General features: G+C 31.9%; 3 protein-coding genes across 10 annotated transcripts in view; 2 read left to right on the top strand and 1 right to left on the bottom strand.

Annotated features, from left to right (window-relative positions):
• Window positions 1–15,269, top strand: part of LOC114929175 (uncharacterized) — a 37,691-nt gene extending 22,422 nt beyond the window's left edge. The window contains 1 exon segment of the mRNA XM_085480195.1: window positions 150–15,269. Coding sequence (XP_085336321.1) covers window positions 150–475 — 326 coding nt within the window. The 3' untranslated portion in view covers window positions 476–15,269.
• Window positions 15,270–16,661: 1,392 nt separating this feature from the next.
• Window positions 16,662–21,862, top strand: LOC114929344 (methylmalonic aciduria and homocystinuria type D homolog, mitochondrial). Of its 5 annotated transcripts, none has more exons than XM_029300895.1 (5): window positions 16,662–17,078; window positions 17,644–18,053; window positions 18,149–18,374; window positions 18,531–18,610; window positions 18,687–18,904. In XM_029300895.1, the coding sequence occupies exons 1-4, from the start codon at window positions 16,934–16,936 to the stop codon at window positions 18,602–18,604; spliced, it is 855 nt and encodes a 284-aa protein (XP_029156728.1). In that variant the 5' UTR covers window positions 16,662–16,933; the 3' UTR covers window positions 18,605–18,610; window positions 18,687–18,904. The 5 variants fall into 5 exon arrangements, with proteins under 5 accessions (XP_029156728.1, XP_029156727.1, XP_029156726.1 ...); XM_029300894.2 differs by lacking the exon at window positions 18,687–18,904 and adding an exon at window positions 20,321–21,862 and having other exon boundaries at window positions 16,663–17,078; window positions 17,641–18,053; XM_029300893.2 differs by having other exon boundaries at window positions 16,663–17,078; window positions 17,641–18,053.
• LOC146724292 (clavesin-1) lies at window positions 20,060–27,326 on the bottom strand. Of its 4 annotated transcripts, none has more exons than XM_029300888.1 (5): window positions 27,134–27,326; window positions 21,371–21,770; window positions 20,598–20,908; window positions 20,431–20,524; window positions 20,060–20,337 (listed from the first exon to the last, which is right to left on the bottom strand). In XM_029300888.1, the coding sequence occupies exons 2-5, from the start codon at window positions 21,765–21,767 to the stop codon at window positions 20,186–20,188; spliced, it is 954 nt and encodes a 317-aa protein (XP_029156721.1). In that variant the 5' UTR covers window positions 21,768–21,770; window positions 27,134–27,326; the 3' UTR covers window positions 20,060–20,185. The 4 variants fall into 4 exon arrangements, with proteins under 4 accessions (XP_029156721.1, XP_029156724.1, XP_029156720.1 ...); XM_029300891.2 differs by lacking the exon at window positions 27,134–27,326 and adding an exon at window positions 25,676–25,974; XM_029300887.2 differs by lacking the exon at window positions 27,134–27,326 and adding an exon at window positions 24,039–24,491.
• Window positions 27,327–27,532: the final 206 nt, after the last annotated feature.

Below are 27,532 nucleotides of genomic sequence, written 5' to 3'. Positions count from 1 at the left end.
TTATATACCTATTGAAAAATGACAAGAATGCACGATGTGATTCGAGGCATTCAAATTTAAAATTGAGATAAATCGCGCGCACGTTCGCGTGAATGAAATTTTCGGAATGCGCGATGTCATTTTGAATGTAATCGATTTTCACGTTACAGAGGGCAAATCCATGGCGACGTCTTACGATTGCAAGTTCATCGAGACATCCGTCGGGATCAATCACAACGTCGACGAGCTGTTGGTCGGCCTGCTCACGCAAATTCGTCTGAAGCTCGAGAACCCCGAGAGGACCAGGGAAATGTTTCGGAAAAGATCGCGGAAAAATCGCAGCAAGTCGCCGCTGGGCTCGTGCTCGGAGAACAACTCGCCTAAGAAGTATCGGGGCAGTCGGACCAGCACCAGCCTGAAAGTGCGCAATCTGCTGGACAAGGTCTGGGCGCGCGACAGCAAGTCGAAGAGCTGCGAGAACCTTCACGTTCTGTAAAAGCTCGAGGATCGGGCCGAGATAGTTTCGGGCCAGAGGAATATGATCCGGGTCTGGCGAGCTGCAGCAGACTTCCATTGAAAACGTCTTACGCTTCGAGCATTATGTCTTCGAGAGTGCGAGGGTATAGTCAACGAGGCCGACTCTTGTCGAGGAAGAGGACAGATATCGACCGCTCGATATTCTCGACTTCGCGGGAGAGAAGAGGAAACACGTGCGTATCGCTTTGTAGCGACCTTTCCGGCCGCGTTTCTCAACGTCGTCTCTCTGTTGTGTTAGACCTCTGTGGACGAGGTAATCTTTTGTTGCTTCTGTGAAACGAAGCATGTGCGGGGTTTGATTTAGCGAAATCAATTTAGAAACGTTATTTTTATTCCCTTCTCGTGACTTTATACATAGACGCATTCACTGTAGAAATCCTGGGATTGGAATATCTTATTTTGCATTATACCGTCATGTTTCTATTAGGTTCTGATTACGCTCTGAAAACCACACGCAGAGAGAATTTTCTCTTAGAATTTACTTAATCGTGGAACAAGAATTTTATAACAATTTCTCTGAATAATATATTTATCACAATAAAAATATTAATGTGTACACATAATCATTTTTATTATGTACACAGTAAAATTAATCGAACATATTTTACATCTTATTATTATATATCGTGGTAGGTATTAATACTTTTATCGTGCTATTGTTTAAATATTAATCTGAGAAACTCTTATAAAATTCTTCCAATATCATATATTCCAATATACCACGAGTACTATAATTTTCAGGGTAAATTTCAAGAGAAAACTCTCTGTGTGTATGATACTTACAATTAGATTTTTTGTGATTTAATCAAATTTTTAAAAGAAATTCTCTGTCTCTCTCTCTCTCTCTCTCTCTCTCTTTTATTGAACTTTTCACAGCTGTTATAAATTCTGAGGCTCAGTGAGAAAACGTCCCGAAGTCTGGTAAGTGTACAATCTTTGTGATTACCGTAAAATGTAAATATAGGCCACAGGGGATTGTGTTCTAAGCGCGTATTCTGCGAGAAAAGCGTCGTTACCGTGAAGAGAGGTAGGTTCGCGCGCGAGAAAGGGTCGTAAAATAAAATATCCGTAAAATAAAGTGAAAGGCGACACCGAAGGCAACAATCAGCGTAGATTATTACGAATGGACTCGTTATCGATCGCGCATATAATCCCGAGATCATTATAGGAAGGGAATCGCATCGATTCTTATCGCGAGGAAACACCAAAATGGTAGCTTTTCTTTGTTGCGGCATAAATGCAAGCAACCGTCAAAAGTAACGGTGCAAAATAAGAAAAATTTGCCGGGTAAAGGTGCGCTGGTACGAAATTGCTTTGCTATGCTTTTTGAACGCATTGATAAAAAAAACGCGAATGCGATTACGTTCGCCTTGATATATGCGCATTTTAATTTTGTATACGCGAGAGATCGAATTTTCCGATTTAACCGAAGCAGAAATCGACGATTTTGCCAGCAATGGTTTGTTGACCTTTTCGCGCTCAACAATCTTGACTGAAATCCGATGTAGGCAAATTCCGGAATAGATAGCAATACGGGATAGAGAGATAGCTTCCCATTGCGCGGCTCCTAATCCTTCGCCAAGGCAGTGATTCTCAAATCTTTCTTGCTGATAATACGGCGATATTGAGCAAAGAATCACGACACGTTCTACTGTTAAATTGGAGAATAGTTCAAAGTTAAATATTCAGCAAGAAACTCTAGTTTTAAATTAAACCAAAAAAGATAAAATAAAAATAGATTGGAAATTTAAAACTTCAAAGAAATTATTTAATTTCTTTTTGCAAAAATAAGGATTCTTGAATATATGATAGTCTAGTAGATAATTTATCAGCGCTTTTTATCGCTGCAATGCATATGAAATAAATTTATTTATATTTAATTTATTATATATTTTAAATCTACGTAGCATATTGAAGAAATATAATGAATATTTCATTTTTATATTTTCTAAATACTGTACATGAAATTTTTTTAAGTCCCCTGCATTCACAATTTTATAGTATAATTGTAAAAATCCCTACACTCAACAATGTAGTTGCATAGTTAATAAAATGTAATTGAATATTAAGATTATTGCTCCATTTGAATTTAATCAAAACATTTTAGCAGTTATATATATATATTTATTAACGTTTTCTCTATTCCATTTATTAAACAAATATGATTATTCATTTCGAATTCAATTCTATATTTATTCTACCGTAAGCTTCTTGCTTATTTCAAACTATTGAAGTACCCTCTTACAATTTTTTTTACCGGTTAACGACCGGCAGCCATTAAAGGAATATTGAACATATCTCTGATTATCGTGTATTTGGGTTAAAGGAATTAGCATGTATAAGAACGAATCCAATTTTAACCAGAATTACAGATCCGGAAAGATTTGCTCGTTATCAAAGCGATCTAAGGGATATGAGATCAAATGCAACAACATAAGCGAAAACATGTATATGTTGATCTACATGTCGTATAACCGGAAATCTTTTAATCTTTTAATAAATCCGCGAATGAGAATATTTCATATTTAATATATAAAATATGCGCGTAAGGATGCGTCATGTAAAAAATGTTATTTATTCGTGTAATCAAAAACATGTTCCTTTTATTATATTTTTATAAGAATTTAAATTATACGGATATGCACGTCATTTTTTCGATATATTAGGTGATCGATCGCGAGATACGAAAGCGCGCAACTATATGTCGAATATGGTTGAACGATGTTTACGCGTCGTGAAATATGCGAAAGATACGTGGTTCGCCCGACCGCACGTTGCGATTTCCCTGAATTAAAGAGTATCCCGATACCGGCAATAATGAAACGCAAAGGTGTAACGCGATGACGTCAGCGGGCGAAATCGAATCTACGCCGCTGCAAAAGGTCGTCTCTCACGTGACAAGCAATTAATTTCCTAACGATCTCGATGCTCGTTCCAAGTTCCGATGCCGAACGACGTCGGAACTCGGAACGTTAGCTACCGGAATATGTCGCCCCACGCCTGCGAGCACGCGTGTCGTGAACGGAATTCGAAAACGAGAGATTCGTCTTCCAACCGGAAGACTGTCACACGGATACCATCAGTTCCATTAACGTTTCGTGTGTATGACGGCTCGTGTGAGAAATATTGGATTTTGGACCACCGATACACATCGCACAATACGTATTTAAGATCGCGATTTTTTTCCCAATTACCAACAGATTTCGACAGATATCTAATTATTTATAATAATAATTATATAATAATTATATATGATATATATAAATTATATAATAATTATTTATAATAATAATTATATAATAATAATTATATTGTATCTCTTACTCTATTATATACATTTTTAATTTATATGTTAGATGGAAAAAATTAAAAATTCCCAGAAAACATAAAGATTTTAATTAATTAAACAAAGAAAAAATCCGGTAATACTGATATTAGAGCTTATATGTGTTGTAAAAAAAAATAAAAAGTTTAATATCACATATAATATCATCACTAAAACGAAACTGATATTCTAGCAGATAAAAACATTGTGCATTAATTATTCTGTTTTATTTTTAATGCTTCTATACGGTTCAGTCAAACGCAATATGCAAAATAATTTGCAAAATAATAATACTTTTCTGCATCATGGGTGAATCCTCTGGCGTCATGCCTGCCCCATGTTTGCCCACCTCAATTAGCTAAATTACACGAAGATACGAGAAGGTGCGCCTTGTCAGCGAGCTGCATATATATGTCGCGTAATCCGTCGCGTTGGAATTCTCGCAACTGCATGATTCACTACGCTCTATTTTACAATCTTGCGAATACTCGATTAGCACGTGTGTTTGTGTGCATTCTTTAGCTCTTTCAATTTACAATATATTATTCTGAATCCGATCTCTTTCTACTTCTATCCTATACATTTCCCTCTTTACCTCTCCTTCACTCCTTTCCAAGCCCTTTGATTCTGTACACGTAGACATACATGTACGCTAACACATAATACAAGAGCTTAAAAGTTTTGCTGAAAATAACTCGTAGAAAAACGTTTTCACAAAAGAACACGAACGAAACAAGATCATTGAATTCACTTGATGTCGCAGGTTTATTGTAAGAGAGAAATCGAGCGTAGTAAAGTCGCGTTCAGAAATATAATTTCGATTTGAATTATTCTTCTTATAAAACGTAACTTGACTGTTATTGCGAAGAACAATGAATTTTTTAGTATCTATAATTGAGTAAATTTATATTACGTGTAATATTTTTTCATACTTCTATTGGATTTTTAACTTGTACAAATTTATTTTTATGTCGCATATTTTTTATCGTTCTACAAATGATAAAACGCGCAATATAAAAGGAAACGGATTTCTTCTTTTTCAATGTCTTTTTTCATTATTCTCCTTATAAAATATATATTTAATATATTTTTAAATATTTAATGATAATATTTTTTCTGCGATGTGTAAATTACGATCGCTGAAAATTATTATACACTTCCATGCACACATGTACCATACATTACACATAATTCAGAAATAAACTGTTAAATTGACGTAACGAAATAGTATGAAAAAATTAAACTTTATAGTACAAATAATGATAATATAAACATAATACAAAAAAATAATCATGATATAATTATAAAACAGTTTAATACTTTCTACTTTGTTGCATTAGAATGCTAAAAAATTTCAATATTGTTTTTCTGTTTAATATATTAAAAAATATATTTATGTAAAATAATGTTATTTGAATTGATTTAAATTCAATTGCATTAACAATAATTATTATAATCAAGATATAGATGATTCTCTCTAAGAATTCATGCAATTTCTCTTCTTTTTGCTAAATTTTAGTTACCAAAATTTAAACAACTTATAAATTCATATATATTATTGCATTACTTGCTAATTAAATTTTAATATATATTTGAAACTCACTTTATAAAAAAACGTTTCTCTGAATTTTTTCAAAAATAAGTAATTAACAAGAAATGTTTTTATAAGTAAATCTTTCCGCAAAGGCTATTTCTTCAGATTTCCTATAGAAAATTAAAGATACGGAATTTCAAAGTGCAACCCAATATTACAATCATCAAATTGATAACTATATTGTTATCAGTAATTTTACCTGCTCGTGCAAAAGCGTACTGAAAAGCGTTTGCGGACTATAGTTGCGAGAAATTCGGACGCTACAAACTTCTGCTCCATTTTCCAGCTTGACCACTACGAAACTATCGCGCCGAAAATAGAAACTTTTCACAATAACGTATTTGCGATGCAATGAAAAGAATATTACATAAAGTTGTGTATCTACGAATGTTTATTCAGAACACGATATTGCAGAAATTTTTCATTAAAGACTTTTTGTGGACGTCCGCGAGACATTTATCTCTTTTAAATACCGATTAATTAACAATAAAATGATTTGAAGCCGATGAATAATAACGTAAAATATTAACAATTTATTAGCATTGTCGCCTCTAAGGTTGAAGTTAAATATTTCCTTCATTCGATGTGTACGCGATATTGCAAAAGCAACTGTTACGAAATTGTTTTATTCAATTGCGTCCGAACGATTATCGAAAGTCGGTCGATCGATAGTCGAAAAAGAAAACCGATGTTCATGTCGCCATCGACACCGGGGAATTGGGGCCAATTTGCCGATCGTCTTTGTTCTCTCACTGACTGGCAGACGGTCGTTTGTAACTTTTGACACGTGAAATTCGCGGATAACTTCCTTGCTCATGGTTTAGTTAGACGCGCAATTTCTGCGGTGTTATTTTGAACTGAGCACAAAGTGCGTATTTCGTTTAACATATATTAACATGTAAATTAACAATTGGAGACATGTTTGCAAACACAGTCGAAAGATCAGTTATTTAAAGCGAGGAAAAATGAAGTTTCTTTCTCTTTTTTTTTTTTTTTTTTCAATATCGATATTATTTTCTTAAAACTTTTAAAGTTAGATAGTTTCTAGTATCTTTCATTAAATACGTTCAGTCATTGAAAAGCAGATAAATATATCATAATTCCGAAAAGTTTGCAATAGTGTTAGTAATAAAAATATGAAATATTATCTTCGATAATAATATTGCGAAAGAAACCGAAGTCGAATAATGCTAAAGAGTTTCGATTCATATAGTTAAAGGATCTCTTGTTAAAATAAAAATCGCGAACTTTAGAATCCCTTCTTCGATGGCGGGGTGTGATAGTGCACCATCGCCAACTTCTCGACAATTTAACGGGCATATAGGAATATCAAGTAAGGCGGCAAACTTGGGGGCGAGTTAAATAATTTAATATGAGCGCGTTATCTCGCGTGAGAGACTCGGGCACAGTTTATATAATAGCGTAATATATATCGCGTTCGAGTCCTCTTCTAGAATCGTCGTGATAATTGGAGAAATCGATAACGTTCTTATATTCGTTTCCTATTGACAACTCTGGCCGTTCGCTTGCCAACACCAGAGCGAATTTAAGAGAATGGCGATCGATGGCATCGTATTATCAATTAGGTTATTCGAAACTTATTAATCTCACGGAGCTTTACAATGGGATCTTTTTAGCTTGTAGTTGTGTAATAATCGTAATTAATATTCAACGTAGTAATCGACGAGCATCATCGTTATCATGCGACATCGTTCGACGGGATATGTATATTTTTTTCCCCAATGACTCATGTTTTATCGGAAAAAGAATGCAAAACACAATGGCATCGAAAAAAAAATATTTATCGCAGATGTGGTTGCGAAGAGGTAGTCCAAATATTGAAAAATGTATTTCAAACACGGAAGAATTTATCAAAAATATGGTTTAAAATGCCAATTGCTCTTTGGGCAATTTAAAACGGTGTAAAATACAAGATATTATTTTATATTTCGAAAATCAAATATTTATGTCAAAGACACGTATTTGAGATATTACATTATAATGGTGATACAGAGTATCTTTTTTACATTATTATGATTATAAAAGAGAAAGAGAGAGAGAGAGAGAGAGAGAAAGCTAAATCTTTTAGAAAATCCGCGTTTTACTCGCTCTCTTTTATATATTTACATATATGTATAATATAAAATATAAAACAATATATATACATATATAAAAGAACGATATATATATATTTTTCTTAAGTAAAGAACATATATTCTTTACTTGGCAATTTTTTACCTCTCTCGTTTAAAAATGCAAATATGAGAATTTCACATATATACAGCGAGATTTTCCGACCGACGTTGCACGTCGCGGAATTTGTTCAATCGCGCACTGACCTTAATCCCTTAACGCTTAAGTATCTTTTTGCCAAGATACAAAGAGAAACGCGTTTTAATATAAATTATTACTCTGTATCGATCAACAGGGATAAGATATCAAGAAGCTTATCTGAATACATTGACTAATTGTATTGGATTTAAATTGGAGCTTGGTGAGAATCAATATATACCGATTCATCGATCCTTGATAGAATCCTAGCAACTTGCAGCGAATTTAGAGACGTACGTACGTCCTTACAAAGTTATAATATTCGCAATTTATGTATGCGCGTAAATTTTATACGGCGACAGATTGTTTATCTCGTATTCTCGTAGACTGATTTTATCCCGCCAATTTAAAGGTGAAGTGCTCGAGAGTTCCTTGATATATCAGGAGCTTTGCTTCGTCAGGGATTAAACCTCGTCGAAATTGACCCAATATATCTCAGCGATTGAGATTCAATTTTTGACGCAGTGTATGCAATCGGAGTAAAATGGTTTCCATGTTTACGCGCGATAATGAGAACGCAATAGTTGATGCGAGACACATTTTGCCGCGGGTCTTGCACGAGAAGCTAATTATTCATCGAAGTAACATTGGTTCCAATTTCTGCCCGCTAGCAATGTATTAACGTGCTTACGTGTAGTGTGCGTACAATTTACGATTGACACACGATAGCTCGTTAGCGAACTCGGATTGTCGATTTAGGACATACGTACGTCTCTCTCTTTCCTTTCCCTTCCTTCCCTCTCTCTCTCTCTCTCTCTCTCTCCTTCATTTTCTCTCTCGCAGAGCAGAGAAGAGAACCGTGGCACGTTACCCGAGACTATTGATTGCAATTTGCCATTGGGATATCGTCGTGTATTAAGAGACGGTGAGTGGATCAAATAGCATGTACACCTTATTAATTCGAAGCCCCGCGCACGAGAGCGACGCACGCGATAGATATACTTATATATTTATTTTTGTAAAAAAAAAAAAAAAAAAAAAAAAAAAATGCGAGAGAACTCGCGCGCGATAACACACGTATACATACATTTCCTTCCTACGCTACTTTTCGCGTTTATCTTGATGTCCGTTCGCGTTTATTCGCACATTTCAGATGCGGTTTTATATTTGGCTTTTCACATAGTCGAGTTTTACTTATTTTCTCTCGCCTGCGACCTGCGATTTTTATCGCGCTTTTCTATGACGAACGAGCGATAAGTCATCGCGGTTCCTCGGCCCGATAAAAACGGAAATACAAAAGAAAGTTAGTTTCCTCGACTCGATTGAGAGGGAAAAAGTTTCGTGTTATTTACCGTTATTTATACATTTAAAGTTTTCCGCGGTCGAATTACAGTTGCTTATACGCAAAAAGCGCTGCATTCGCGAATAAATTTATTTTTTATTTTATTTTTATTTTTTCTATTTTTTTTGCACGGTAACTCGTTTGAATAATTGACACATCTAAATTAGATTATAAATCTACAAAAAAAAAAAAATCGTGTAACGTGGTATGAATTCCTGACCGATGCGTGTAGTTAAATAAATTCTTTTAACTTTTGAAACCATATTCGCGATTGTATAATTTAATGTAACGATATAAATTTTTGCGACTGTAAAGTCAGTCTGCACAGCGATCACTCGAAAAGGGAGAAGCATTTGAGGAGGATTTATTGTTGGAATTTTCAAAGCGCGGATTCGCGAGATTTTACGTAACGTCCGCGACACTGCATGTCGATCGATTAATACGTGTTTTGTGTTGTCACCGGATTTCGTCAATGCTATTACAAATTTCTGATGGAAAATGCCGATGGTGTCGCAACTACCGACCCGGTCATTAATCGATATCGGCATTAAATCCGACACGGCTTAATCGTTTAATATCGGTATTATGTTAGATAGCTTTGAAGGATATAGTCATTCTTACACCATCGAGTTAATACCTTTGTACTTGAGCCGTGACGCGAGTATATAGTGACAAAATATAGCATGGAATATTCACGATAAATTGCCGAAGGCAAAATGACACTCTAATAAATTGTTATAATGTTGCATTGATGGGCAAATTACAATATTGTGAAGCAATAATAGAATAGAGCGTACGAGAATTTGCGAGATGGCATTTAAACGGGGGAAAAAAAGGATCGGTGTAATAAAGGAGATAATTAAAGAGCATATATGAGCGAAGCGCTGAAGCGAGTCGATGTGTACGACGAAAATTCGTTAAATGCGCGTCGCGCGATTTCAACGACGATTTATTATCTAGATACGTGATATTATGAGTGCTTCAAAGCGGGAACGTGAGTTACGTATCACTATGAAATATAGGAGATTCTTTTGAATCTCACTCTCAACATGATTAGATTAGGTGATTAAATTAGCATGATTAAATCAATTAAGAAACAATTGCTTGAATAAGGAGAAAGTTAAAAAATCAATATACATATATATATAATTCTTTTTTAATTATTTTCCGATAATACAATGTATATACTCGCGTAGCAAGGAGCGAATAAAAAATAATTTGAAGCAAAGCGCGAATTGTGCGGAATATCTTATATTAAATGATGCTAGATGTAGAAATATTCAAATACGTTTCCTCTTTAATATTTTCTTGGAATCGAGGAGAATTAAATCCTCTCAGTTACGACCGCGAAGAAGGGAAAATCGCGCTTTTGTGAAAATGCGCGATAGCGAGACCACGGTGTGCGCGGGGCTTTATATAAGTATATAAGTATATAAGAGCACGCTTCGTTTTTAACGAAGTGCGCGATTATTCGAGTTAATATGTCCAAAATGCGCATGACTGATTGTTAAAAGTCGACCTTGGGCACACGCTAGGATATCACTTGAGATATATATGCGCCGGTTCGCCGTGAGATATCGCCGAGAGATATTTACGCGACCGTCGTCGTTAAATTGCCAGTGATTACACGAGGTCAGCGATGTTCACTTGCATCAATATATACCTGCACGCGTGTATAAGCATGTAACTTTCGTCGCACCGTTATCGCGTAGCGATGTACGATAAGACGTCGAATGATTTGTACAAGAGTACGTCTGATGAAAGCGAGCTGAATCGCTCCGAGGACAATTAAGGGATTTAGGGAAAAAAATGTGGTGGTGAAAAAAGAGATACTGGAGTGAAAAAGAAATGAGAATACATTAATTCATGAATTAGATATAATACATAAAATTACTTTTACTGGATCTTTTTAAGAATCGCGTAATTTGAAAATTAAAAATTATTTATGGAGATATATTTAACAGCGCAAATGTTTATAATTACGATTATATATATTTTTTCTCTACATTTGTCAAAGACGAAACAAAATCTGTAATACTTACATGAAAGATAATTCTTTTGTCCAAGTCAACTTTAAACCTCACATCGATTCAGCTCGTTTTGATAAAAAATGCTGAACGCTCTATGAAAATATATGAGCATGATAAAATATGTCATCCCGAAACAATTTTCGGTGTCGTACGAATTTAAATGGAGATTTAATCAGAAGAAATGTAATGGGTTTTTATATAAGAGGCAATTGCCTTGTGAATTTTAATAGAAAAAGCAATTATTAAACGTAGGATCGCTCATCCGTAGGAGAAACAATAATCGAGAACAATTTTCGTTTATCACTAGCCCTCGTTCTCAATCGTTCGTTTTCCTCACGATTGGTCTGTGCTTTATTATTCTCTATTGTTTTGAAGATTAATAGATACTGCTAAATGGTTTTAATTAAAATCTCCAAATATATCGATATAAATGACAATTATAAAATTAAGATTATAAAATTGTATACACTTGCATATTACAAATGAAGGAAAGGTGTCGTATAAATCCGGGCGAGACAGTGTATTAATTTCAAATTAATAAATCAATTTTTATGCCAGTGATGCTATTAATATTATTGTAATTAATGGGAACATATGAAAAATAACATCTTAATGTAAAAAAAAAACATTTGGCAAAGAAACAGGGATAACGATGCGTTTGGGAAGCGAAGCACTCGACAAGATAATCGTAAACGATGATTTTTCCGTCCATCTTGAAACGCACGATTTTAACGAGGACGATCGCAACGCGGACGATCACGTTTCAGCGAAATTGTGTACGAACATTGTGTATGTATGTGCGTGTGTGTGTGTGTGTGTGTGTGTGTGTGTGTATGTACTCGATGTATCCTTTTTATCGACTTCCCTACCAGAGGATATCCCGGCAAAGTGCCGCACATCAAGGTACGACAACAAAAAAAATATAATTGCCACGCATGATGACCCTTGCATCGCGATATCGTTTCGCACGGTTTTTTATCTCGGGAAATAAGCATTTTACGTACGCAGGACGATGATGTTTTACCAATTGAACGCGAATATCCTCTTCTGATTTTTCCTTGTAATTTTATACAGACTGAGTCAATTTAATTATACAATCCGAAATAATTTTTCTAATTTTTGCAAAAGAATTGTTGAGTGTTCATTGTATGTATATAATACATACCACGAATAATATTATTAATATAAGCGTTCTTTGAAGAAATGTAATAGTTACTGAACAGTTTTCAGTTCAGTAAAAATTGTAGAAGATATTTCAAACAATAAAGAGATGATTGACTTTATAAATATAATCCGCGATTCCGTACAGTTTAGTATTCTATAGAATTATTCTATATATATTTTATATATTATTTCCGTCGAGTAAAATCATTTCAAGTTAGCTATCCTATAGTTAATAATCATATTTTGCAAAATAAAGCAACGAATGTAGTGAATATTTCTCCGTAAATCGAGAATCTCATATAACAATTTCATATAATAAATTGATATTTTGCGATAATCCAGTTTGAAAGAGTTAATATGAATCTGTTGCGATTACATTAACTATAATGGATTTTCAATACTCTGTAGCTAAAGTTTCAAATTAGCTGAATATATATTTTTAATTTCATGCACGTATGCGTGTTTCTCTTTTTGAAAAATAAATATAACCATATAAAATAATACTCTCTATAGATATTAATTCGATTTTGTACAACAAAGACTTTCACTAATCTAGATTATAAAGAGTTACTTGGGTATGTGTGTGTATAATCAGAATGGGATAAAATATCGTAATTATTCGTAATAAATGTAAACACCGTTAGGTGTTGTTTCAATCGTACATATAATTATATTTATAGCTGTCGGTAATTATGTAATAATTATCATAATTGTCATCGTCCTCGTTCTGCATAGTATGCATGATTAATCAGCAAAATTTACGTCCACAAAATCCGCCTGAAGTTCGGGGATAACATCATGGCCGATAGGGGACGATTGAAGACGCAAGGGATGTCTCGTGCACGAATTACCTATAGATTTAGGTTTAGGACGCTGATTGCCAGATACGCGCCTTATGTTAATTCAAACCGCCAGAGAGATGAACCGGTATATTTGGCGCGTATCTGAGCACTGACGAATACATTGCGGACCATAGCCTAGCGATTAGGCGATTTCACACAAATCGATGTTATATATAATATATATCCGTACCTGTATATGTAAGTCAAATGAAAAAAAAAGAAAAAAACAACAATGCGACACCAGCCTCAGAGTCGGCCGAGAATATTCTCTTGTCTCTTTCTGTAAATGTATTGTACTTATATACCAACATCCCGACAACATAGTGATTAACTAATTAACTAATATAATACCAGCCGAGAAAATCGACGTCCGTATTCTGTCGTTTTTCACTTACCTTAAGCAATGATTTACAAAGTTTCAATTTCATTCCTTAAAAATTAATGAATAAATAAAGAAAAAATTCGTGAATTTTCCACGAATTTTTCTACTTACGTGAGCAATCTTATTTTCTCTTTTTCATGAGATAGAATACGGAAATATTTATCATAGTACTTTTTTTATACTCTATTACTCGACTAGTCATGACTATCTGAGAGTTTTTCCCTATAGCTTTTACCCCTGGGAAGCAAAATATCGCATTTTGGAAAATGCTGACTTAAAATGGCTTTTAGACATGCGGCTGAAAGGGACTATTTCGTGCCGGAAAGTTTTTGGGATCGATAAAGTACCATTGACACGCCGTCCCTGTCATTCTCGTGATTCACTTTTGAAAACGATTCGTGGACATATTGCCTTGTCGTGTGTTAATGATAAGTACTTGAGACAGTTCTAGCCGTATGATAAAATAAATTACGAAAACGCCGAACATCACGATCAATTACAATATCGTGCAAATAAAATGATCGACAGAATTTGCGAGCGAATTGATAGATGTCCAAGTACCATAAAATTCTCCATTTAATGTTCAATGTTTAACATGCAGTGTAATTTATATGTAATATGTAAAAAGAATTTTCATAGAGGAAATCAAAAGTAGTGGGTAGTATATATATTGTATCATGTAAAGGAGAGCGTATAATTTTTCGTTCGTTATAGAAATTTAACAGAAAATATTGAAATATCTAAAAATGTATATCTTCTTCTATACTCTATTAAAACATTTTTTTTCAAATCACTTATTTTATAAAAATTATATTATTATAGTTTGAATATTTTTTATGATTTTGAAAATTTATAAAATTTTTTGTTTTAAACTGAAAAAGCTTTATATGCACACACATTACTAGCTAAATTTATCATTACTATTAATTTTAAAAATTCCTAAGCTGCATTTAATGATTTTTATATTAAAATTATTTTTGGGTGAATTAAAATGTTTCTTTCCTCCATGAATATTACGTGCAGTTTAGATGTAACTTTCTATGACTTACCATCTTCTCGTTCTCTCATATACATTCGGTCGAGATGTCCACGAATCGGACGTATCTGGAAGCTCCGTTGAAACCTGTCGTCCTTTCTGTCTTCGACGTCGAAACGATGAATCGAATTTAAAGCCTGCAAAGAACATGCGCATTTACAAAATATTGCATGACAAAAAAAAATAACGATTCGTTCGGCGATGTAAATGAAAAAGATTGCGACGGTGCTCCGTTATTGCATATTTACCGAATATTTGAGGGAAACGCGAAAGATTTAATATTCGGATATCAAGTGGAGCGGCGTCCACGTGATTCCATTGATGACGAGAAATAATTCGACGTATTAGTTTCTTACGATGTTTTTATCCCGTATATTATAGTATAGAAATCTTTATATATATATATATATATATACATATACACATATACATGTATATCGTTCCCGCGGCATCGTCGACACTCAATCGTAGAAACGATTATGAAGTGCGTATATACACATACATCTACACTGACACAAGTTAACAAGTCCCCTTATAGCGTGTAACGTGACATATATTTATGTGAATTTTGTGATTTTATTAAGAACACAAACGTATATATTATATATATTTGCCGTATAAAATTAAAATAACTTATTATAATAATGCATACATCTAATTCCCGCGCTTGGCGTTTTATTTCACGAGATACCGAACTTTTTCAGATTATCACGACTCAGTAAAAGATGTAACTGTAAAATGTAATCAATAAAGAATTTTGCCTAATATATCTGGGAGCAGTTAATATTTTACACAATATTAAATATATATATTTAAAATAAAAATAATATTATATATATAATATAATTACAAGAGGAAAATTGAGTGAAGATCAAAGACTTGATTATTAATCACAATATAATATGATAGACATGCGCTGATTCAAATTTATTGTCAGTTATATAAAATATAATTTTAATTGTATAGGTAATAATTATAGAAAATAATTCGAAAATTTTACGAAGGCGATATAATAAATAGATAAAAAATGATGTGAAAAAATGACATTTATAAGTATGAAGATGAACAAAATAGTTTCCAGAAATATAAAATCACATATATTTTTTCACATTTATTGTCAAAAAAAATAACCAAATATAAAATCGTGTGAAAAAAATAAAATATAATTTTTAATAACAAGAGAGATAAAATATCAATAAAGGTACATATATATAATTATTTGAAACAAAGATATATACATACCTGACGATAATCGTGCATCAATCGTTACATTTTGGCGAAAAGTATGCAAAGAGATTTCCCGCGCACCGAATATCGGATCGACGATACCGAAATCATGTGATATCGGCGTATTGCGTTGATATACGTGACTTTAACTTTATTACGACGCACGATCGACACTTTAGGAGGCACACTCGCGATAATTTTTCACGCGCAAAGTTTAGTTTTAGATAGCAATATAATCGCGAAAAATACCGAGCGATTCGACCGCGACTCGAGTCCGCCATTTGCGCGTTCAGTGAATGACTGCGATACCTATCGGAGAAGCTTGCGATTCTCGAAATCTCGAAATATCGAAGAAATCGAGATATAATGAAGTGAGCGCAATATCAGATAAGTTCGTGCACTTTCGTGTTTAGGGGATATAAAACTTGTATATATATATATATATATTTAATCTTTCCAGGAGAGAAAAGAATAAAGAAAATAAACACGAAAGTGTACTTGCTTAAAATATATGCGAATATTAAGATATTTCAATAAACTATCAAAATAATGAGAAATGGAATCGTTTGGTTAGCTGCGAGTGCTGCCGTAAAATTGCGCTCTTTTGCTCGAAAAAAGAAATAAATCTTTCAAGTTACCAAGATCAGCAATCTTTACTGTCCTCTCGCCGATGCTTCGTAGAATAATATTTACTATATAAACAATATTATGCGCGAAAAAAGTCAGAAAAAACTCAGATCTACTCGAATCGCACAAATTCTCTCGACGGTTTCCGATGACAGAAAGATGGCAGTACCTGTCGAGCCAAATAAATGAGGATGCATTCGGAAATTCTACGGCAGCATTTAATCGACCAATCGGGATAAAGAAATTTTTGCTCCTTTCTTTCGATTGGTCAATCGAATGACATCCTAATCACCCTGAAGTAGGATTTCCGAACGCAGTCTAAAAATATGCTGTGCGCTGGCTGTGTTATAAATAAAGAATATATAGATAGATAGTTTTATTCAAGTGTGCGCAAAATTATATATTATTTTCATTACGTGATCCAAATTTACTATGTAAATTGCAACTGTGTCTGAAAGATGCACTGTTAATCGTAACGAATAATAAAAGGGATAATGCTCGTTTGTGAGAGCATCAAGTGGTGGTTTGCTCAGCTGATTGATTCGTAAATATAACCTACAACAAACACCACTTCCAGATGCTCTTTATAAGATACGGAAGAAAGCGCGGTATTTCGTTGCTGTCACATTTTGTACCGAGAGCCCTTTATTCACGTCGTAGCGACAGAAGTACGACTACCTCCTTGGACAAGGTCGTCAAGTCTAATGGTGACTCTTTGGATGGTGAGTGATCCCTTCATTTCGTCATTTACTGATGAAAAAGCCAACGTCATTGACCCACAAGGTCACAGCTAAAATCTGTACTTTCTTCCAAAGTTCTTATACTTATTAAAAATTTACTTATATAAGTCAAATTATTATTATCTTATCTCTTTAGAAAACAACATTAATCTATAAAATCTATGTAGATTTTATATATTTTTGTAAAAATTGTATCAATTGTGATTAAATGCATATTAAATGCATGTATTAAAGAATCATTCATGGTGTAGTATCATGTAAAATCTTTATATCAAAACTATTTTTATTAACTATAATATTCATCTATAAAAACTACATAGATTTTATATATTTTTGTACAAAAATTGTATTAATTGTGATTAAATGCATATTAAATGCTTGTATTAAAGAATCATTTATGTCGTAATATCGTGTAAAATCTTTATATTGAAACTACTTTTATTAAGTATAAAATGGACAAAATTTTGATTTTATTGAAGCTTTAAAATATAAATATTTGTCTTATAGATAAATCTATTAAATTATATTTTTTTTTTATAAAAAGAAGACATTGACAACAGCGCCTGGGACACCAATTCTAGTTGGAAATTGCTAACACCAAGAGGCTTCCGATTCTATCTTCCTGGAAGTGTAGGACCTGCTTGGTTAGATGCTACGACCACTGCCCAAGTTAAGACTTATTTTGATGAGCTATCTGATCAAGAACAGTTTCTAGAGTCTTTAAATGACGAAAATGAATATCAAAGAAACAAGAGAAATTGGAAAGTTGTGCATCCAATGTTAGATTATATGGCACAAGAATGCCCTGTTCTTTTACGAAAAAGCATAGAGGAATTATTTCCAGAATGCCTGGATGTGACTTCGTCGCAACTCACTATTGTAACTATTAGTCAAAAGGCAAATCTTAAATCAATGAGATGGTATAAAGAAGCAGAAACAGAAAAACTTGCCAAATATGTAAGTCAAATGTTATATATTGCATAGTAATATATGACATTAGTATAAACGAAATTTAAATTTAGATACTATAAATAAAATATATATGTGATTAGTTCTATCAGTTTGTTCTAGCAGCCTGGAATGTATGTAACAAGTTAAAAATGGCTGGTTATTGGGCAGACTTTATTAACCCCTTTAGTGGACAACCCCACTTAAGTTCACGGAAGAGCACTAAACTATATGAAACTGATGAACGATTTCGTTGTATAGGATTTAAAGTAAAACAAATAAACAATTGCAAGATTATTTCATTTGACAATAGTCTGCAAAATTTTATTGGTATGTAAACAGCTGTATACATATAATAACTGATAAGATAATAATGTACTTTGATATGGATATATGCAGTATTATAATATTTTACTTATATATATATACAAAGATCTAATATTTAGTTTGCATTGTTGCATTAAAATTTTTTCCTTTTAATTTCAGGAAGTCTTTATACTACAGCCCCACCTAACATTGAGTTTTTAGAGCAAGTAATTAACGATGACGAGGATCAATAAAAATATGTACGTATATATACATAATATATAAAGAAAAATATTTAGTTTACTTATATTGATAAATTCTCTATTCTTAAAATAGTGAAAATTCTTGCGCAGCACATGAATGGTTGAAAAATATCATGATGGAACTGATTTGCTGAATTCTGTGTTACTATATATATCTATTACATATGTTCTTACATATGAGATATTTTCTTAATCAATACTAGTAAAGTGCGCCTTACGTCTACATTCTCGTAAATGATCCACGTTTATTTAGTAAAAAGATTTATGTTGTAATTAAAGTTTTAAATTATAGCTTTTATTGGTCTTATTTGGAAAAATCCTTTCAATAGAGATGGATAAATCTATTTTTTAAATATTTATAATATATCCCTATAAATTTACAAATCAACTATAAAACTGTGTTATTCCTATCACATTCCATCATTCTCTTTAAAATAATGAATATTATATAAAATATGTTTAAATTATAAGCTTGTTTATATTTAACACAAAATGTGACCATTCAATATCTGGCTTGTATTAACTTGTAAATTCCATGTTAATAAAGCCAGTCAAAATTGTCACATTTTGTGTCCAGTGCTAAATATCGGTTAAAATATGCAAACCATATAATTGAAATTCGATTACAATTTGAATATGATTAGAATAATTAACAATGACTAAATAATCACAAGATAACAATATACATATTACAAATTCCTAAGAAAATCTCTTATTAAATTTTCCAGTTTTATTTTACTAAAAACGACTAAAAAGTCCAACGAAAATATAACTTCACAAACTCTAACATTTATATATATATATATATATATATATATATATATATATATTATATATTCCTTATATATATATATATATATTTCTAAACGCTTTGCGTCTTAATTCGTATATAAATGTATATAAAGCATCTGCTAATTGATGCAATCGCAAGTGCAAGCTTCATAATTGCAGCGACAACAAGGAACGGTACTACGAGTGTGTCAGGTCACAATTCGTCTTAAGATGTAGTCAAGATAATGACTTATAGGTCATATAGGTAACTTGGTACCACCGGCGGAACGAGTATTAATTCGCTCGTATACGCTACTGTTATATAAGAGAGACTTATTGCAATAGATAATAGATATTCACACAACGCTTTACGAGGTATTATAGCATATAAAAATTAATTGTCTTATACTTATTTCATATACAGATCCGATTGTACCAACGTTACTTAACGCGCTAGCCATTTAACATTAAAAAAATTTTTTTTTCGATTACGTTGTAAATAGAATCTAGAGAGAAAACGGCTATAACGAATAGAGCTTTAAAACCAGTTGGTTAAGATTGTCAAAAGATGCATTTAGAAATCGTTTGCATACTCGTTTAACGTGTTCATATAATTTGTGTGTCACAATATGACATTTCACACAAAACATTTTGCGTTAAAAAGCAAGGAAAATATAAAGTATATTTTAATTTTTATGAAAACATCTGCTCCTTGATACGTGATATGTGCAATCACACAAAAATAACTATGAAAATTAGATGCTATATCAATACGAGATTGAAATGTAATTAAATTAGCCTTCAATCGACTTCTAACTTTCGAAATGAACCGCATATTCCGCCAAGCTCTTCATTGTTAGCCGCATGATAATCTTTAGGTGAAATCTCGATATACATGTCGTCGAGAGCCTTAAGTTGATCTTTCTTCTCTTTCAGATCCTTTTTGAATTCAGCTGGAAGATAGACGTTGTGAAGGAAAAAAAGAAAATAAAATAACATAAAGACCTACGTCCTACAAAAGGAAAGAATTAGAGTAATCCTCATACCGATCATCTCCGAGAGCGGAATTTCCCCTCCGTACTCCTTCGGCAATATCTTTGGATCCACCGCTTCTCTCAGCTCCTCCATATCTTTATGTATCTACCAGCATTGGGATACTACGTTATTTTTCAATCAGGTAAATTTACACGCAGAATCATAATTCGTAAATTACCATAACGCGAGACTTGAGCTTATCGTTGAGCAGCGAGATAGCGAACTCGACGATCTTCGCCACGCTGCCAGGAATATTGATCAAGTGCGTCTCCTTGTGACGCATCGGGGTGCTGTTCTGTATGCATCTCAACATATTGCGAATATCCGTGAAGGACCATGCGCTGAGATGGCTCATGGTCAATCCGGACTCGTCGTTCAGATGCGTGTAGCCGCGGATCTGATTTTCCTCATCGTCCATCAAAGTTTCCACCACCATGCTGTGGACTCGCGCCATGTGTATCGACGAGAATTTGCAAGGATCAAAACGTCCTTCAAAAAACAAGAAAAATTAACATAGAATAAGTATCTGAAAGAGATAATATATTCGAAGAACGATTCCGTAAAGTTATAAAGTAAAGAAATTCCATATATAAATAATAGGTAATTTAAAACGATCTAAAAGATGTGAAATATTAACTAAAACTATGATTTCTTAATCATCAATACTATGTGCAGTAAAACAAACGTAAATCTAAAATTAAAAATTTTTGTAGAAATAAAAATTTATATAATTTTAATAATTTGAGATAATTAGCTTGATCAAAAAACAAGTTGCTTTTTTCTACAGTAATCTGACTCATGAAATGAACAGTTTAATTATTAAAATAAATTGATTTAAAATTTTTAACATTACAGAAGAATATTATAGAAAACTCTATTGTAATTTTCAAAATATCGTTTAGCTGCATTTTAACTTAATCTTTGGATTTTTGCATTTTTTATGATTGTTACCTGCACACGACAGTATCACTTTTCGACCATGTCCATCTCGTTTCGGTAAGGGTACTAGATAACCGCTGTCGATGATGGCCTCGAGGTCCGGGTCATCGATGTCGAGCTTCTGGAACCAGTCGGGATAGAGTTGTCTGATAGTGAGATAGCGTTCGAGCATCTCCTGGGCCATCGGTAGACTGAACTTCTTCGTCCTGAGAAATCTCAATAGGAATAGCGAGTCGGTCCTGCACTTCTTGATCATAGGATGCTTCTGGATCCAATGACGAAATTGCTGCAAAGCTTGTTCCCTCGTGTTGTCATCCTCGCGAAGCTCCAGTCTGGCCGCTTCCAATGTGTTCGCGTCCAACGTGCTCTTGTATTCGTCGTACTCTTCTTGCTGCCCCTCTGTCACCATTGTCTGAAAAGTAATTCGAGCTTGACATTCTATCCTGTGGATCCTATGTCCCGATTGAACAACGTTATCCCAGCACTTTAATAAATCTCTCTCTCTCTCTCTCTCAAAAAAAAAAAAAAAAAAAAAAAAAAGAATTATAAAGTACACACATTTTTTATAAATTATAAAAAATATTTTTATTAATTTATTAATATTTTACATATTAATTATTTTTATTAATTATAAATTATTTTATAAAACTAATTTTTTCTAAATTATTTAAAAAATTAGAATAATTGGTTGTTGAATTTATTTTCTTCATGATCGAAATAATAATATATTATTGTCTAATTAAAAATGTGAAAAATGATATTAATAAAACGAGAAAATCGAATTAGGATTCTTGGTCAAACTATTGCTTGCTAAGGAGCTGTTAATACGATATGGAGCGTAAAGAGAAAGCAGACCGATCATTGAGATGTTATAGTATATCTAATAGAAAATTATATTAGAGAATTATATTATAGCGGAGATAACGAAGAGTAAAAATTTACATAAAACATTCGATATTAATTTATATGACGACACGCTCTCTCTTTTTAAATTCATATTTATTCTCATACTTGTAAAATTAAATTTCACAAGCGAAATACACATTTCATTATTTAATTTTTAATTAATATTTTCATTATTTAATATTTAATTAATGAAAATGTTATTGTTTATAAGTTTTAGATAAAAGAATAAATTAATACTTCTTTTACTATTTTCATATTAAAAATAAACTTTTAAACACATATTTTTATATATTCTGATAATTTTAATCAAATTGAATATTTAGTTAATAATTTTTCGTTCTAAAAATAATTAATATAATTATAATATAAATGCATATCTCACGTAAACAATTTAAAAATTAAAAGCACTTAAATTTTTCATTTTATTATTGAAAAAGCTGTATTTAAAATGATCACAATAAGAAAGACTATTTTTATATTTAATTCGACACATGTATACGATGCTTAAACAACTCACGGAATGAAAGTGAGACATCGGGAGGAAGTAGTATAAGAGGCCTCAACCGCTGTGTGCAACGAGAACACATACATTTCGCGATGTACCCAACTTTCTATCCCATCGCGACACATCTGAAGCGCAATATCGCAAACCTGCGCGAACGCGATATTGTTTAAAACATAATATAGACACGCAAATTAATTCGATATTTTAATTTATTAAAATGTTTTGAGTTTAAATATTTAATTTTACATAATGTTGATCTTGAATTGCTGCTTTACAAAAATGCAGTATGAAATAGTAATGCAAATAATTCATAAAATTATTATATTATCATATTTAGCATTATCTTTTCTTCGCGTTTGTTAAAAAGTGCTAAAATGATTTCTTATTAATAAGAACACGGCGAATCATAAATTATATAAAAAAGGATGTCAAAAATTTTGCGATGGAATTTTGATCTGAGTAACTAACACATTTTGATTTTAGAAGCTCAACAATTTTTTTGTGTTAGAATTAGAAAATTCTTTAAAAAATGATCAAATCATTAAAAATTAAAAATATTTTGATAATTAAAATTATATTTTTTTCAATTATAATGATAATCTTAATTTTTATCTACAAAATATAAAATTTATATTTAAATTTATATAAAATTTATATTTTGCACACTTAATAAAAAGAATAACAATTTTCATTATTGTAAAAAAATATTTGTTGATGAAAAAGACAACATAAATGCTTTGTGAGAAAATTATCTTGCAAACTTGATGAACGGGTTGCATTGATCCACTTTTACCTTGCGTTCGCCAAACGCCTTTGTCTATTCATAAAAAAGCTCTAAATTGTACGTCTTGTTAAAAGCTTTAATTCGATTTTTTGATTAATCGGTCAATTTAAAGTTCCGGTTTCTTGCTTTCGAATTTATCGACGTCCTCTTTTTTTCTTATCCTCATTTTCCCTTTGCATGTCTTTCTTTCAATTCCGCATAAAGTTAACTTGTACTTTGATATATTTATTTTTTTATTTTTCTAATTTATTAAAAAGAAAACTTATTTATTTGTCTTTAAAAAAACGTCTTGCAACAGGTTTTTTAAATAATTTATATTTGTTTAGATATCTAAAAATTCTTTAACTCACTCAACCGTATGCACTCATTATTCATTATATATGTAATCCCATACATATAAGAGAAAATTTTAATTTTAATACAAGATATTTTATCCACACACTCTCTTGACAGATTAATAAGATTTGATTTAATATCTAAATTACTTTTTTTATTCAATTTCTTTTTTCCTCGAAATAATTCCTTTTCTCTTCTCTTTACGCTTCTTCGAGAAATTTTAATCGCTGTTGGATTTTATTGAGTCGAAATCATCTAATCGAAATGTTCTAGTTGAAATTTTCAATCAATGTTGCACTGTTTTGATCCCACTTTAGTTTTGGAGAACACGTCTATCCACGACGCAAAACGAAAATTTAGTCTCCCGATTTAATGCACAGTACCAAATTGAGAAAGAGACGTTGACCGTCGAGCGATGTACATCAAAGTAACCCGGCTGCTCGATCGGCTGGTCAATTTAAGGCGGGATTGTCGTGGTGGTGCTGACTCTCCAACGTGAACGGACTCTCAGGACCTTCACCTACATCTTGTCGGTGTTCTCCATCTTTCGCTCACATTCATACGACATGCACGAGAAGTATGTTTGCCTATTATATGGCACATAGGTGAGTTTTTAAATTTTAAAAGAAGGTGTATATATATATATATATATAACAATCAATATGTAATTATTAATTATTAATTATTAATTATTAATTTTATTATTAATATCTATATTAAAGAATCTTTGATATAAAAATGTGGTATCTGCATTTTATTGATTCCATTATATGGACAAATAATTAATCAATTTAAACGATTTTAACGAAATTTGAATCTATGTTTTTTTTAAACTTATTAATAATTTTTTATATAAATAATGATTTTTAATTTCTACATGAAATATTACAATCAAGACAGATTTATGTTGTCTTTTTCAATGTTGACAAATTTTAAATAAATTACAATGTTCTCTGCTCTTATTTTAATTCATAGAGATATAATGATGATATCAATAGATAATTTAATATTATTTATGGAAAGTTTCACTAATTAGAAATTAGCGAAACTTCTGAAATTTTCAGGGATTCTTCTTTTTTAATTTTATGACAATATATTATGTATGAGATTAATATTTTTATAAATATTAATTTTTAATACATTTTAGTCATAAAAACAATTTCCAAAAAGAATTCTTATTAAGTGTAGAATTCGTGGAACTCATTTACCACAGTCATTAACGTAGGAAGAATCCATGACAGTTAACGTGCCGTCACATAATATTCACATCTAAAGTTGAGCCAGCTGTTGTTTCTCATTTGCATCGTCAAATGCAAATTGTCAAATGCAATAACTCGTATTTATGTAATGCCATAGTTAATCTCATACAGCTGTCTCCGTCAATTATAATCTTAAAATTAAAAGAGAAGATAATTTTTTGGACTACAACAACCTAGCGCTGAAGACAATAATAAATATAAATGTTGAGATTTTATATAAATTCTTGTACATAAGTATTTGCAGTCTATTACATAAAATAGTATTTCTGCACAAATATATGATTGCACTTTCACCAAAGTGTTTAGAAATAAAAAGTTAAAGAGTGTCTAAAGTGATTTATGTATATCACATAAAAAAGATGAAGTTTGCACGTTAATTGTTCGTTATTGTTACATTAAATGAGAGAGATTGTTAAATTTTTTATAATATATTTTGAGGAGTTGATCACGATTCGCTTATAATAGGATGAATTAAAGTATTACATTGTGTTACTTTCCTTGACATAAAAAGCACTAAAGAAGCTCACCCATTCTCGAATGCTAACACTGTTGAAGGATTCACTTTCTTTTCGTAATCTTTCATTTTGCTTTCACTCGCTCATTCGAGCGAAGATTGCTGAGCGCTGATGAATATCACGATTATTTTTTTACTTTATATCCAGTAACATCCAGATCTATATCATATTGCTCTTCGTGGAGCACGAATTTTGTCGAAAAATTGATAAACTTGATGCAATGTTCTCTAATACATTTTTCTTGTATTTTTTGTATTATTTTGTATTATTTTTCAATGCAAAATGTAAAATATAGTGAATGATTTTTTGCCATATATTGAATTACAAGAAAAATATTCAATAAAAGAAAAGAGACAGAAGAAATCTTGAAAAAATAAAATTTTTATAACATAGTATTATAATTTGATATACCTATACGTTTCTAAAAAGAGAAGAATAGCTTTTACGTTTTTTAAATATTTTTTAAAAATTATATGTAGACAAAAAAAACGCAATAAATTTGACAACATGTGATTGACGTATCGTTATAAATTATCTTATAAATCGAGATAAACATGATAAACTAAAAGTTTAAACTAAAATTTAAAAATTATGCAAAAAATAATGACGTGTAAAATTATTTACCTTGTAAGACATATAGTATGAAAAAATACATAAAAGCAGTATATAACGTGTGCATAAAAACTTGTATAAATAATAATTGATTATTACCATTAAGTATTTTTTTACATTTCAAGCGTGAATAAGGTGACGTAGTTGCAAATAAAATTATGTATTTGTTACGACCGCGTAAAATGGAACCATTTGACTTGTAGAAATTGATTATTATCAGTTACTTAGCATACGAAGAGTCTTGGCGAGCATTTTTGAAAGAGATTTATGTTTGTAAATCTGAAAAATAACGGCTTATGCGTTCAATGTTCTGAATTTATTAAATATTGAGATTTTCAACTATAGAATAACAAGATAAATCTAATAAGGTGAAATACTGTTCGTCTTTGTATTCATGATTACCGAATAAATATACGGCGAGAAACATTGAAAGAAATGCTGAGAACTTTATCCTCTATAGATGAAAACTTATGACTAATACAAGAGCTCTGAGTTCATTGCTTCTTTTTTTCAATACAAGCTAGACTCTTTTTTTCAATTTGCTTAAATGCGAGATGAAAATCGAGTCTGCTTATAATCTTGTCAGCTTATTAACATTATTTTAAATACTGGAAATATGACATTTTATAGATTAATCAAAACAGATGAAGACTGAATTCGAATAAAAAGGAATTCTGCCTATACATGCAAACTGTGATTAAAATTTATTTTTTTTAAACATGCAAGAAAGCATGGACGTCTAGAAAGCGAAGAAAGCTTCTCTCATCAGCTCGGTTAGGCCTCTGTACGGATAATCAGGCGCTTTATTCCACCTTTTATTCCGTGAAATTTAACCACAAATGCTACAACCGGACGTACCGCATGCCTGCTTATACCGTTATAGCTGCGTAAATTATTGCGTAATAATCGTTGGCACAACAACGTTTTCTTGACGTCGCGTCGGTGAAAGTCATGACACGCGTTTATATATATATATCAGAGAATACGCCTTTCTATTTCTTGATGAATTTTTCGATCTTAGAATTCGATACAAGTTTCTTTCTTGAAGAGGTTCCCTCTGTCACTGACGTACCTGTTATCTGAAATAAAAAACGACTAGTGTCGTTAAACAGGTGGTCACAGTATGAGTCATTTAATTTTGTAAAAACAAGTTCCATACTGCAAGCGAAAATTGTCAGATAATTGCATTTGAAAGGTACTTCCGTTCATTCCATTCGTGATATACACGCATTCTAAGTCACAAAACGAACATTCGAA

This window comes from Nylanderia fulva, unplaced genomic scaffold, assembly GCF_048542155.1.
Source record: "Nylanderia fulva isolate GAGA-0341 unplaced genomic scaffold, ASM4854215v1 Scaffold14, whole genome shotgun sequence".
In the NCBI taxonomy this organism is placed as follows: Eukaryota; Metazoa; Arthropoda; class Insecta; order Hymenoptera; family Formicidae; genus Nylanderia; species Nylanderia fulva.
The sequence above is the reverse complement of the archived record's forward strand: the minus strand, read 5'-3'. Positions and strand labels throughout refer to the sequence as shown.

What these genes read in the sequence shown, in the direction of transcription:
- LOC114929344 (XM_029300894.2), top strand. Translation starts at nt 16,934, where the DNA reads ATGCTCTTTATAAGATACGGAAGAAAGCGCGGTATTTCGTTGCTGTCA. An exon ending in CAGAAAAACTTGCCAAATAT is followed by an intron (nt 18,054 to 18,148) that starts GTAAGTCAAATG and finishes ATATGTGATTAG; the next exon opens with TTCTATCAGTTTGTTCTAGC. An exon ending in TAGTCTGCAAAATTTTATTG is followed by an intron (nt 18,375 to 18,530) that starts GTATGTAAACAG and finishes TTTTAATTTCAG; the next exon opens with GAAGTCTTTATACTACAGCC.
- LOC146724292 (XM_029300888.1), bottom strand. Translation starts at nt 21,767, where the DNA reads ATGGTGACAGAGGGGCAGCAAGAAGAGTACGACGAATACAAGAGCACG. An exon ending in AGCTCAAGTCTCGCGTTATG is followed by an intron (nt 20,525 to 20,597) that starts GTAATTTACGAA and finishes CAATGCTGGTAG; the next exon opens with ATACATAAAGATATGGAGGA. An exon ending in TCCGCTCTCGGAGATGATCG is followed by an intron (nt 20,338 to 20,430) that starts GTATGAGGATTA and finishes TCTATCTTCCAG; the next exon opens with CTGAATTCAAAAAGGATCTG.